Here is a 13,737-nt window from a genome sequence, read left to right as displayed (position 1 = left end):
TGCAGCTACTAAGCCTCTTGTAGTGTGTCCGTGTTTATAAGTTTAAAATATCAGTGTTTAATATGTATTTCTAATTATGTAGGAGCAGAGTTGAGCCCTAACTACCTGCAGTATCCGAAACACTTGAGATATTTCTCAAGGTTCAGCAGAAAGTGCTCCAGTCTGTTCTCAAAAGATGCTCTGTACAAAAATGCATTCTCTTCTAATTCTGGCTCAGCCTAGTAGGGTAGATGGTGCACAATCTACACAGTAGAGCTAGGACCTGATTCAGGACTATGATCTTCAGATCCTCGAGGCTGGGCATTTTACAGGAAATGCATCCTTAACTTGCTCTTTGTAGCAGTTTTAATGAGCTGTTTGTGCGCTGCGTCAAAGTGCTCTGTTAACCGCACTCCACTTGATTTACAGAACCCTTGGCAACGTCTAGTGAAACGAATGACGCGCTTCTTCACAAAGCTGGACGCTGAGCAGTCCTACCTGAGCCTGAAGGAGGTTTGTGAGAAACTGGGCTACACCTGGAAGAAGAACTGCAACAATCAGGTTGGTTGATTAACGGGTTAAGCAAGAAACTTTGGTCAAAATTAAATTTTTCTGCATTTCATTTTCTGAAGCGTTGATATTTTTTTTAGAACTAGGAGTGTAGTGTGCCCAGGTCACTGTCTCCCAACAGGAGTTAAAAAGCCTACATCTGGGTAAAGTGAGCTTGGTGGAGCCCTGAAGGTTAAAAGATTAATGTATAACTGCTCGTGTTTCCTAGGTGACCATATCAACAATGGACAGACGCAACAACAAGCTGATATTCAAAGTGAATCTGATCGAGATGAGCGAGAGGATTCTGGTGGATTTCAGGCTGTCCAAGGTACGAATCATTTGTCTGGCAATAGTTTTATTTACAGAATTGCTTTGAACTGATTTTATGTCAAACGTTACCAAGCCTTTCCTTTTTTCTTTTGGCGTTTAGCCATTTTCACTGAGTTCTAAACTGGCAGGATTACTAATTTTTTTTTTCTCTAATCCGTCTTTACTCCACCAAAAAGCAGTGTTCCCAACCTACCTTACCCTGGAAACGCACTCATTTATCAGATTGACAATGTTTTACTTGTTTTACTTGTAGAGGGTTCAAGGGTAAATGGCATTACCTAGGATAATGCCATTTACTCTCAAACCCTCTACAATCCAAATACATCATGTAGTGAAAGCATTAAGTTGTGCAGCCAGCAAAGGGCTATGTAAATAAATTCAAATGTTGAAATTCAGTCTCTCCAATTTTAAACTGTGCTGTTAATTTATTTTTTTCTCCCTGATTTTCAACTGGATTTAATTAAACTGAAAGTCTAGCAAGAAGTTAAAAGAAACTTATTCAAAAACCGAGTCTAATTACAAGCTTGAGGAGAGGAGAACCTCAGAGTTGATTCAATAGACCAAGATGATAACGGTCTAAACAAATACTGTTGTAATTAAGATACTAATTTGACCGCAAATGTTTTGCGAGTCTCTGCTCGTATCTAATGAATTCCTCCTTTGTACAAGATTGCCTCTTAATACCAAGAGCACTGTAATACAATGACCCCGTACTCTAGCTGTTGAAGGCAATTAAATCCTCCTGGGGCTTTGCCTGGCATCTCCGACAGAGAGTGCTGTTGCTGTCCAAGTTAAACAGCTCGTGCCAGTACAACACTTGGAACAGGTAGCCTATACAGGCCACCATTATGTTTTTCCCCATTGCGAAGTCAAAGTTATGTTTTAAGGAGCGTCTTAGAGAGGTTTAGGGAGGAAGTTCCAGAGCTTGGGGCCCAGGCAGCTGAAGGCACGGAGATTTGACATCAGTAGGGACCAGCACAATTACTGCCTTTGGATGTCAATTGGACTGAATCTGATATCTGCTTTGTAAACTAGACCGTGTAAACTTTTGAACTGTGAATTGGCCCAGGCCCATCTGCAGATTTATGTCTGGGATTTTGACACAGTAAAGAGCCTCTGGGAATGAGGAGCCAATTGGCTTCATGTCCAAAACCCCTGTGTCTTGCTGCATTGCGGGGGTTGGCTGAACGCATTATGAATTAAAAAATATTGTTTCACGTTTTTAAAAACTAACTCCCTTTTAAATCCCTGATGTGCTGGGTAGGGTATGTTTCCACGGGCAGGGGACACCACACCAAAGTGACCATTGAGTAGACTGGGTCTTTACTTGTTGGAGTTCAGAAGGATGAGGGGTGATCTTATAGAAACATTTAAAATAGTGAAAGGGATAGAAAAGATAGAGGCGGAGAGGTTGTTTCCACTGGTCGGAGAGACTAGAACTAGGGGGCACAGTCTCAAAATACGGGGGAGCCAATTTAAAACTGAGTTGAGAAGGAATTTCTTCTCCCAGAGGGTTGTGAATCTGTGGAATTCTCTGCCCAAGGAAGCAGTTGAGGCTAGCTCATTGAATGTATTCAAGTCACAGATAGATAGATTTTTAACCAATAAGGAAATTAAGGGTTACGGGGAGCGGGCGGGTAAGTGGAGCTGAGTCCACGGCCAGATCAGCCATGATCTTATTGAATGGCGGAGCAGGCTCGAGGGGCTAGATGGTCTACTCCTGTTCCTAATTCTTATGTTCTTATGTTCTTCTTCTTCTTCCTGTGTGACCGTTTGCTGCAGTGCTCCAAGTCAAAGCCGAATCTAATCTGTCTTCACCCGACACCCCCACACAAGCCTTTACCAGCAGGGCTTCACTGAGAAGCAGTGGGAATCCTGGCTAAGTCTGTTTGTTCCCTCTTTCCCCCCCCCCCCCCCCCCCCCTTATTTTCTCTACTCCCTTCGTTGTAATGTCTCCACTTCCATCACAGCTGAGAGCTAACAGCACACACCAGGGGTTCAACTTCAGATCTTCCTGACTGACATCTCTTGGTATATTTGGTGCATTTAACCATTGAACTATTGGGGAGCCCTGAAATAAAAGCTTCTAAACATACAAATCCAGCAAGTCTGCAAGCACTTGCCTATGTAATTACGCGAAACACTTAGCAACTTTTCCATATTTGTTGTAGATGTTTTTTTAGCTGGCCCCTGCATGATAGCCATAAACTTGCAGTGTGAAAACCATGGCGTGGGGGATCAAAGAGGTCAGTCATGGGTCATCAGTTTTTCCGTGCATTTATATAGCTTCTTCCACAACCTCAGGATGTCCCAAAACGATTTACTTACATAGGATGGGATTACATAGGATATACAACACAGAAACAGGCCATTCAGTCCATGCCGATATTTATCCTCCCTCCTGTCTTCATTTAATCTATCCACATAAACCCACTATTCCCTTGTTCCTCGTATGCTTACTAGCCTCCCCTTAAATGCATCTATACTATTCGCTTCAACCACTCTCTGTGGTAGCGATGTCCACATTTGGATTCCCTATTGGATTTCTTGGTGACTATCTTATTTAATATTTCTGCCATATCTCTCATTACCTGTGGTATTCTGTGTATCCCTTAATCCCAACCTTTTTTTATTGATGTTCCTGTAAAATATTTTACTATTTTATTGTTCCTTGATTTAATTTCATCGTTCCTCTTTGCCTTCCTAATTTTTTTTAGCTTCTCTCCTAATCTTTTTGTATTCTCCCATATCATGCGCTCCCCTGTTGTCTATGTACTTAATGTATGCCTCTTTCGTACCCTCAATTGTTCCTTTATGACTTTATTCATCCTAGTCAAACTTCCCTGCATACTCCAACTGAACTAATCAGCACATAACAGAAATCGAACGTGTGACTAGTGGCTTTGTATGCAGTAAAAGTAAAGAAAAACTTTCATTTATATAGCACCTTTCACGACCACAGGATGTCCCAAATCACCTCCGAGCCATTGAAGTGCTTCTGTTGTAATGTAGGAAATGCGGCAGCTAATTTGTGCACAGCAAGGTCCCACAACAGCAATGTGATTATGATGATCAGCAGAGCAGACCAGTGCTGCTGGGCCCACAGTCTTAGGAAAACTGTTGCTCTGGGGGACCATACGATCCTTGTATAAAATGACCACCTCTGCATTTTATGCGGGCATAAATTTCCAGTCTTGTACATGAAGACTTAGGTAGTCCAGTTCTCTCCGGAACGACCTCTTAATCCACGAGCTGGTACTGATTTTTATTTTATTTTTATTGCAGGGAGATGGGCTGGAGTTCAAAAGGCACTTTGTGACTATCAAGCATAAACTGAATGACATCATCTACACTCAGAAGATCCTCCTGCCTGTAACCTGATCGTTCTTGTGAGACCAGGCACTGCATTGTATCTCTGCTGGGACGAGGCTGCTAGGAGGATATGTGTGGGATAATGGCTGGGAGAACTTTTCTCGCCCAGCTTGCAGAGACACTAAGACTGTCAAGTTGTGTACATGTTTGAGTGTTAAAAATTAATCCCTACCTGTAGCTAATGGAGAAACTGCAACTAAAATGCAGAGCTTGCCACCTGAGCAAATGTACCCAGCTCAGTCCAGTACAGAACTGCTGTCTTACCCCACCCTGACTTTGTGGCTGAGGTAATGCTTGAATCTCTGCCAGAACCTGCCTGATGCTTCATTCATTTTTTTTTTTCAACAAGGTTGGGAGGAGTTGCTGAATTTTGTCAAAGTTTCCAATTGTGTGTCACTGGATAAAATTCATTAGGTCACCTGACCATGGGGAGCTTCAGGGATTCCACGGCCAAAATGCAGCCTGTGGAGAAAAGTATGCTTGTTATCCACTGAATGATGAGAATGAAGGGAACAGTGGGCCAGTAACGTTGCAACATCTCCCAACCTGTGGACCAATCGCCTCCAACAAGGTTCAGGAACTGCCCTGCTTGTTTAGAAACAGCAAGTTAACGAGTGCTGTCCCGCACGAGGTGCTGCCTGCACAGCTGTGGTGCGGAGTCCGGGACTAGGTTGGGGAAGTTGTTGGTCTGTTTTTGTTGGGACTTTACTTTTAATACCAGTATTATACGCACAACGCTCCCAACTATGATTTCGGAGCGTTTGGTTAAAAACGCTGAACTGGGTGGTGGAGCGGAGTTGTTGGGATTTTGGGACTTGCTAGCCTGGCTCTCTGGGAGCGACTGTTGTTGGGATTATAGAATGCTGCAATCACAAGTTTGGGGTATAGTTTGCCTATATTCAAACTGGAGCCTTTTACAAAGCGGGCAATGTGTTTCAAATTATCTATAAAAGGACCATGTGTAAAGAGCACCACACCGAGATATCCCCACAATGCTTACCCCTACAGTCAGATGGAGATAGCCCGTGATGAAGGTGCTGGCAGGAGGTGTAGCTTCACCAGCTGTGGGTTTTTGGCTCTCCCCCTCCATGGACAATGGTCCAATCTCACGCCATGGATTGGCAGAAAATCCTGACAATTGCTTTATAAATGGGATTCTCAGATGCCTGATGACACATCTCCATTTATTTATTTCCCATTTTTAAGAAAACATCCAGCTTGCATAGGATTCTTAGCCTATATATTGTGGACCGTGTACTGTAAATGTGCTGTAACAATATAAAGCACAACATGGTAAATCATTCACAATTTTTAAAAAAAGTAACACGTGACACTTTCAGGATTAAGCTAGACTCGGGGGCAGACATTGAACTAGTGATCAGGGGCAAAAGTTAACACTCGCAATATATAAATTGGTCAATTTTACCCCAGGCTAAATTGTTGTGAATGATTTTGAGACTGGCTTTAAATGAATCGGCGGAAATGGGGTATTGCAGCTTGTGTGTGTTGGGTACACGGGAGCTCATCACCCGCCCTACTTTAGCCCCAATTTCCTCCTGTTTATTACAAGATTATAGCATTGTCTGAGGAAGGGTGCAGTATTGCTGAAAGTCAAACTTACTGATGGCTCTAACCAGTTCCCACTGTTGTAACACACGGAGCCAGCAATTCCCGGCACCACAGCGAGGTGTGGAGGTCTGTGACTTGGTGAAGGGCCCGAGAGCTGGTGTCAATTTAAGGTGCCGGGCACTTAATACCTAAACCCCATCAATGGTAAATCATTTCCTGAAAACAACATAAAAAAACTAATGAGATTATCTTAGCCTGGCTACTGTGAATAAAGCCCGATTTTATTTGTCTTGCTTTGTGGGGAAACGATGAAATATAGCAAACACTTTAGCTACAAAGTTTTTTGTTCAGAGAATCCGTGTGTAGCAGTGTAACGCTCGCACTTCCTGAAGATGATTCCCCCACATACCGTGCTGGCTCGATGTTTATTACTGATTTTACAAAAAATAGACTGCAAAATAATTAGTTATCAAATGTTTAAATAATCCAGTGTTCGGTCTGTGTTTTTCTAGTTTCTGTTTGTAGATTTATTTGTGTGATAAAATTCTAACTTTACTTTGGTTTTGTAGAGTTTGCAATAGCTCGGTTATTGAGGCTTATGGAAGCAGTTCTCCTGTAGAAGGGGAGCGTTCAGGATTAGATGGTGCCAGCCTGTTGGCAAGAACGTGCTCTCCTCTTCTCCCCCGCCCCCATCGATAAATAAAAGTCAAATGTTGTTTCGAAACTAGGTTTATGGGGACGGATAGTTTTATGTTTGCGTGCGACCCTCTCGCCCTTTCTTTTTCTCTCTCTGATGCTGTCTGACCTGTTGTTTTTATTCTCTACCCCTCTTGCTCTGTCTCTTTATCCTGACCTCTTGCTAAAAGTTGACATTTGCCCTTCATTCTGATTGGTTTGTTTGGCGAGCTGAGGGAGTCTGTGTGCTGTCACTGTTTGGTGACGTCGCCCTTCCTCTCAATGATGCCCAGGTAAAGCGAAGGACTTCTCACCTGAGCCACAGACCCCACACCACAGTTTAAATGAGGCCTACTGCAGTTTGGATTCAGAAGTGCAGAGCAAAGTGAGAGCCAGGCTGGCAGTTCACCAGTAAAACAGGAGAGAATGGACAATGAAGGATAAAGCTCTGTAGCAGTGTCTTTCCCGCTCCGAGCTGATGCAGAAACGCCTTTCAGTTGCTGGGAAATATAATTGACTGTCCTGAATAGGTGTATTGTGATGCCATCGTGCACACGTCAGGACACAACAACATCAAGGTTTCCATCATGTTTAAACCCTGAAAGTGAGGCTGGGATTTTGAGCAGCCAGTATGAATTGATTGCCATCCAACTATCTCTTAAAACTGGTGAGGGTTTCTGCATCCACCACTTCCAGTCAGTGAGTTCCAGATCCCCACAACCCTCTGCGTAAAAAGCCCCCCTCAAATCCCCTCTAAACCTTCCACCAACCACCTTAAAACTATGCTCCCTTGTAATAGACCCCTCCACCAACAGAAGTAGGCTATCCACTATTCACTAAGTCCAAGCCCCTCAATATTTTGTACACCTCAATGAGTTCTCCTCTCAACCTCCTCTGTTCCAGTGAGAACAAACCCAGCCTCTCCAATCTGTCCTCACAACTAAGATTCTCCATTCCAGGCAGCATCCTAATCTCCTCTGCACCCTCTAGTGCAATTACGTCCTTCCTATAATACGGTGACCAGAACTGCATGCAGTACTTCCAAAGTATTGTACAATTTAAGCATAACCTCCCTGTCTTATATTCTATGCCTAGGCCAATAAAGCCAAGCATTCCGTGTGCCTTCTTAACCACCTTATCCACCTGGCCTACAACTTTTAGGGATCTGTGGACAAACACTCCAAGGTCCCTTTGTTTATCCACACTATTAAGTGGCCTACCGCTTTATGTCTATACCCTTTCCTTATTAGCCCTCCCAAAGTGCATCACCTCACACTTCTCTAAATTAAATTCCATTTGCTACTGCTCTGCCCACCTGATCAGTAGATTGCTATCCTCCTGATTTTCCTCTTCATTATCAACCACACAGCCAATTTTAGTGTTGTCTGAAAACTTCTTAATCATAACTCCCTATATTCAAATCTAAATCGTTGATATATACCACAAAAAGCAAGGGACCTAGTACTGAGACCTGTGGAACCCCACTGGAAACATCCTTCCAGTCACAAAAACATCCATCAACCATTACCCTACCTCCAAGCCAATTTTGGATTCAACTTGCCACTTTGCCCTAGATCCCATGGGCTTTAACCTTCTTGACCAGTATACCATGTGGGACCTTATCAAAAGCTTTGCTAAAGTCCATATGCACTACTCATCGACCCTCTTGGTTACCGCCTCATAAAATTCAATCGGGTTACTCTAACACGATCTTCCCTTAACAAATCCGTGCCTTTCCAAATGTAGATTTATCCTGTCTTTCAGGATTTTTTCCAATAATTTTTCCACCACTGAGGTTAGGCTGACAGGCCTGTAATTACTTGGCCTATGCCTTTCTCCCTTAAACAAGGGTACTACATTAGCAGTCCTCCAATCCTCTGGCGCCATGCCCAAATCCAAAGAGGATTGGAAAATGATGGTCAAGGCCTCTGCTATTTCCTCTTTTACTTCGCTCAATAGTCTGGGATGCATTTCATCCAGGCCTGAGGACTTATCTACTTTCAAAGCTGCTAAATCCCTTAATATCTCCTCTCTCAATATGTTTATATCATCCAGAATATCACATTCCTCCTCGCTAGCAGTATCTGCACTGACCCTTTCCTTTGTGAAAACAGATGCAAAGTATTCGTTAAGAGCCTTACCAACATCTTCCTCCACATAAAGATTACCCTCATGGTCTCTAATAAGCCCTACCCTCTCTTTTGTTACCCTCTTACTCTTAATATATTTATAGAGCATCTTAGGGTTTTCCTTAATTTTACTAGCCAAGAATTTTTCGTGCTCTCTCTTAGCATTCCTAATATCCTTTTTAATTTTGCCTCTTAACTTTATATATTCTTCTAAAGATTCTATAGTATTTAACTATTGGTATATAAGTGTCCCTTTTTTTTCTTTATCCTCCCCTGTAAGTCCCTAGACATCTAGGGGGCTCTAGAATTATTATTCCCGCCCTTCTTCTTTAAGGGCACATGTTTGGCCTGAGCCCTCCGGATCTCCTCCTTGAATGCCTCCCACTGTTCCAACACTGATTTACCCACAAATAGCTGTTTCCAGTCCACTGTGGCCAAATCACTCCTTAACTTAGCAAAATTAGCTTTTCCCCAATTCGGAACTTTTATTCCAGGCCTATCCTTGTCCTTATCCATAACCAATTTGAATCTGACTGAATTATGGTCACTGGCACCCAAGTGCTCTCCCACTAATACCCCTTCAACCTGCCCAGCTTAATTCCCCAAAACTAAATCCAAAACCGCTTCCTCTCATGTTGAGCTTGCTACATACTGACTAAAAAAGTTCTCTTGACTGCATTTCAAGAATTCCGCACCCTCTATATCCTTCACACTATATTTGTCCCAATCAATATTTCAATAGTTAAAATCCCCTTGTAAGGGGATAAAATACGGTCACTAGAGTGGAGACAGACCGATGGTCACGAATGGATATACTGAAGGTAGTGAATTGATCTGACATGTAAAATGGTCCAGATTAAAAGGGCTTATCAGTATTAGGAGGTTCTGAGGAATCAGGAGTTCCTCTGTATTCTGGTAGGCATTGTAATTGACCGATTATATGTAAAACCCGCTTATGTATGTAAAGCACTTTTATACACTCGCTTGTATGAACCATCCGTTGTATTAACCTTAGAACAGACTCATGGAAGTGTACACATTCAGTACAGAACAAGGACACAAATGTTTGGGAAGATCAATTATAGCAGCATGGGAACAGGATGGTACTGACTGGTAGTTTTGAGTAGAGTTTTTGGGAGAGGGTGAGGAGGTGCCACCCTGGAAAACAAGGTTAATCAACACATCATGAGAAACTGAGGCAAAGTTGACACCATTGAATAGCACATTCCGTGAGTTGAATAACACATTCCGTGAGGGTGACGTGATGGGAGATGGAAAGGTTGGGAAGACCCACTCAGAGCTAGTCTGATAAAAGTAATAAATCAACGTAACTTTGCTGATAGCAGTCGGCCAATCGATGGTTTTGTGGAGAGGGTCGCACAGCTCAGAAAATGTATAACTGTCATTACAAACTGTTCTGGGAAGTGTTCATCGAAACCTTCCCGAGCATGCTCGAATAAAACCGGTTGAACCAAAGTTTTCTTCTGAGTGATTCCGTGGTCTCTATATGAAAGGGCAAAGGGCGGGTGTCGTCGATTACTCATATCAGGGAGTCCACCTTGAGGAAGAGAAGTTTTCCTTTTACCTCAACGCCGCTACTATTACTACCCCATGGTTTTTGGACTTCACAGCAATTTGCCTACATATCTGCTCCTCTATCTCCCTCCCATTCTTTGGGGGTCTATAATACACGCCCAGCAGTGTGATTGCTCCTTTTTTATTTTTCAATTCGACCGATATGGCCTCATTTGATGATCTCTCTAACATATCCCTCCTCACCACTGTAATAGTTTCTTTAATCAGTACCGCGACTCCTTCCCCCACCCCTCCCCCCTTTTTACTCCCCTCTCTGTCTTGTCTAAAACTCCTGTAATCAGGAATATTGATCTGCCAAAGCTGCCCCTCTTTCAGCCATGTTTCTGTAATGGCTATAATGTCATACTCCCAAGTATCTACCTGTGCCCTTAGCTCATCCGCCTTATTTGCTATACTCCTTGATTTAAGTATATACCATTTAGCACAGGAAGACCTCCTTGCTTACTATTTACTAAGCCTTGTTTCCTTTGTGTAGTGTATGGAGAAAGAGTCAGACTGAACACTGTGAGCTTAAAGTAAAGTGTGACCGTAGTCTTTTATTGCAGGTCTCCAGAGTGCTTCTCCAACCTGTGAAGCCTCCTTAAATACCTGTGCTCCCAAGGGATTATGGGATCCCTTGGGACTCCGGGGAATGAGCCCTTTGGTAGCTTTACAGAGTATATACAAGTCCAGATACATAACAACGTTCCCCCCCTAAAGTCAATTGTGTAACTATTTACAAGAGTCGATGTGGGGTCCCTCTTGCCCTGGTTGATCGCTCGGTGTGAAGGCTGGTGTTGTTGAGTCATTTGTTGGGCCCTCATTGAGCTGCTGTGCAGCTGGCCTTGCTGGGCTGCCTGGTGTATTGGGCCCTGCAGGGCTGCTGTGGTTGATGGGTTCTGCTTCGTGGTCAACCATGGTGTCGGTTGCCACTGGCGTGTGTTGGGGGATCAAAAAAGGTAGGGTCCAAGGTGGGTTGCTCGGGCTAGTCCGTAAATCTGAGTTTGATTTGGTCCCAGTGTTTCCGGTAAATGAGTCCATTTGAAAGTTTGATCCGAAACACCCTGCTCCCCTCTTTGGCCACGACAGTGCCGGGAAGCCACTTGGGACCTTGCCCATAATTTAATACAAATACAGGATCATTGACTTCAATCTCGTGTGACACATTTGCGCTATCATGGTATGCAATTTGTTGAAGCCACCTGCTCTCTACCTGTTCATGTAGAGCAGGGTGAACTAACGAGAGCCTTGTCTTAAGTGCTCTTTTCATGAGCAGTTCAGCAGGTGGGATCCCACTGAGTGAGTGGGGTCTCGTGCGGTAGCTAAGCAGGACTCGGGATCGGCGAGTCTGCAGTGAGCCTTCAGTTACCCTCTTCAAGCCTTGCTTGATGGTTTGCATTGCCCTCTCTGACTGACCATTGGACACTGGTTTAAACGGGGCAGATGTGACATGTTTGATCCCGTTACGGGTCATAAATTCTTTGAATTCAGCACTGGTAAAACATGGCCCGTTGTCACTCCCCAGGACATTGGGTAAGCCACGTGTGGCAAACATGGTCCGCAGGCTTTCAGTGGTGGCAGCGAACGTGCTAGCCGATATTATCTCACATTCAATCCACTTGGAGTACACGTCTACAACCACAAGGAACATTTTACCCAAGAACGGGCCTGCATAGTCGACGTGTACCCTAGACCACGGTTTGGAGGGCCAAGACCATAAACTTAGACGTGGCTCCCTGGGTACATTGCTTAATTGCGAGCATGTATTACATCTGTGAACGCAGAACTCTAAGTCCGCATCGATGCCGGGCCACCACACATGGGACCTGGCTATCGCTTTCATCATTACGATGCCTGGGTGGGTACTGTGGAGGTCATTGAAGAAGGTGTCTCTGCCCTTCTTGGGGACCACTACTTGATTGCCCCACAGAAGGCAGTCTGCCTGTATAGACATTTCATCTTTGAGCCGCTGGAACAACTTTATCTCTTTCTGCATTTCCACTGGGACACTGGACCAGCTCCCGTGAAGCACACAGCTTTTGACTAGAGATAATAAGGAGTCCTGGCTTGTCCAGGTTTTGATCTGCCGGGCAGTGACGGGTGATTGCTGTCTCTCAAATGCTTCCATAACCATGGCTAGATCTGCGGGCTGTGCCATTTTCACCCCCGTGGTGGGCAATGGTAGCCTACTGAGAGCATCGGCGCAGTTTTCTGTGCCTGGTCTGTGGCGGATGGCGTAGTTGTATGCGGGCAATGTGAGCACCCATCTCTGAATGCGGGCCGATGCGTTGATATTTATCCCTTTGCTCTCGGAAAACAGGGATATAAGTGGCTTATGGACAGTTTCCAATTCGAATTTTAGCCCAAACAGTTATATTGATGCATTTTATTTACCTCATAGACACACGCTAACGCTTCTTTTTCAATCATGCTGTAGGCTCTCTCGGCCTTAGATAGACTCCTGGATGCATAAGCAACCGGTTGCAGTTTCCCGAAATCATTAGCTTGTTGCAATACACACCCGACGCCATATGATGACATGCTCGTACCAAAAGCTTACATGGATCATGCAACACAGCAATTTGTTTGAGCATAACAATTTTCTCGCTTTTACAAAGGCATTTTCTTGGCTTTTGCCCCAAACCCGCTCACCCCTTTTTCATAGTATTACATGTAGTGGTTCTAGCAGGGTGCTGAGACCCGGTAAGACGTTACCAAAGTAGTTCAAGAGTCCCAGGAACGACCGCAACTCCGTCAAGTTCTGTGGCTTCGGTGTGTTCTCGATTGCCTCCGTCTTCGCGTTGGCGGGCCTGATGCCGTCCGCCGCAATCCTCCTTCCCAAAAACTCCACTTCAGGTGCCAGGAAAAAGGAATTTGAGTGTTTTAACCTGAGCCTCACGCAATTGAGTCGACTAAGAATCTCCTCCAGGTTCTGCAGATGCTCGACTGTGTTCCGACCTGTGTCCAAAATGTCGTCCTGGAAGACCACGGTGTACGGGACCGACTTCAATAAACTTTCCATGTTTCTCTGGAATATCGCCGCCGCTGATCGGATTCCAAACGGGCATCTGTTATAAACAAAAAGACCCCTGTGCGTGTTGATGCAGGTGAGGGCCTTCGATGATTGCTCCAGTTCCTGCGTCATGTAGGCTGAGGTCAGATCCAGCTTCGTGAACATCTTTCCTTGCAAAGAGGTCGTCGGCTTTTGGAAATGGGTATTGGTCCTGCAGGGAGAAAAGATTGATAGTTACTTTGTAATCACCATAGATTCTGATGGTGCCATCTCCCTTGAGGACTGGGACAATAAGACTGGCCCACTCGTTGAACTCGATCGGTGAGATGATGCCCTCTCTTTGTAGCCGGTCTAGCTCGAATTCTACCCTTTTTCTCATCATGTACGGTACTGCTCTCGCCTTGTGATGGATGGGTTGCGCCCCCAGAATTAGGTGGAACTGCACTTATGCTCCTTGGAATTTCCCGATGCCTGGTTCGAACAGCGAAGGAAATTTGTTTAAGACCTGTGCACACGAAGTGTCATCAGAGGACGATAGCGCTT

General features: G+C 44.4%; 1 protein-coding gene across 2 annotated transcripts in view; it reads left to right on the top strand.

Moving 5' to 3' along the window:
- The window catches only part of chek1 (checkpoint kinase 1), a 41,874-nt gene extending 31,892 nt beyond the window's left edge, over nucleotides 1-9,982 (top strand). For both annotated transcript variants that reach the window (XM_070894318.1, XM_070894319.1), the window contains exons 11-13: nucleotides 409-540; nucleotides 758-859; nucleotides 4,147-9,982. In XM_070894318.1, the coding sequence (XP_070750419.1) occupies nucleotides 409-540; nucleotides 758-859; nucleotides 4,147-4,242 (330 nt within the window). In that variant the 3' untranslated portion in view covers nucleotides 4,243-9,982. The remainder of the gene's footprint in view (nucleotides 1-408; nucleotides 541-757; nucleotides 860-4,146) is intronic.
- Nucleotides 9,983-13,737: the final 3,755 nt, after the last annotated feature.

Source organism: Pristiophorus japonicus, chromosome 11 (genome assembly GCF_044704955.1).
Source record: "Pristiophorus japonicus isolate sPriJap1 chromosome 11, sPriJap1.hap1, whole genome shotgun sequence".
Taxonomy (NCBI): Eukaryota; Metazoa; Chordata; class Chondrichthyes; family Pristiophoridae; genus Pristiophorus; species Pristiophorus japonicus.
Note: the sequence above shows the minus strand (reverse complement) of the source record. Positions and strands in the feature narration are given on the sequence as shown.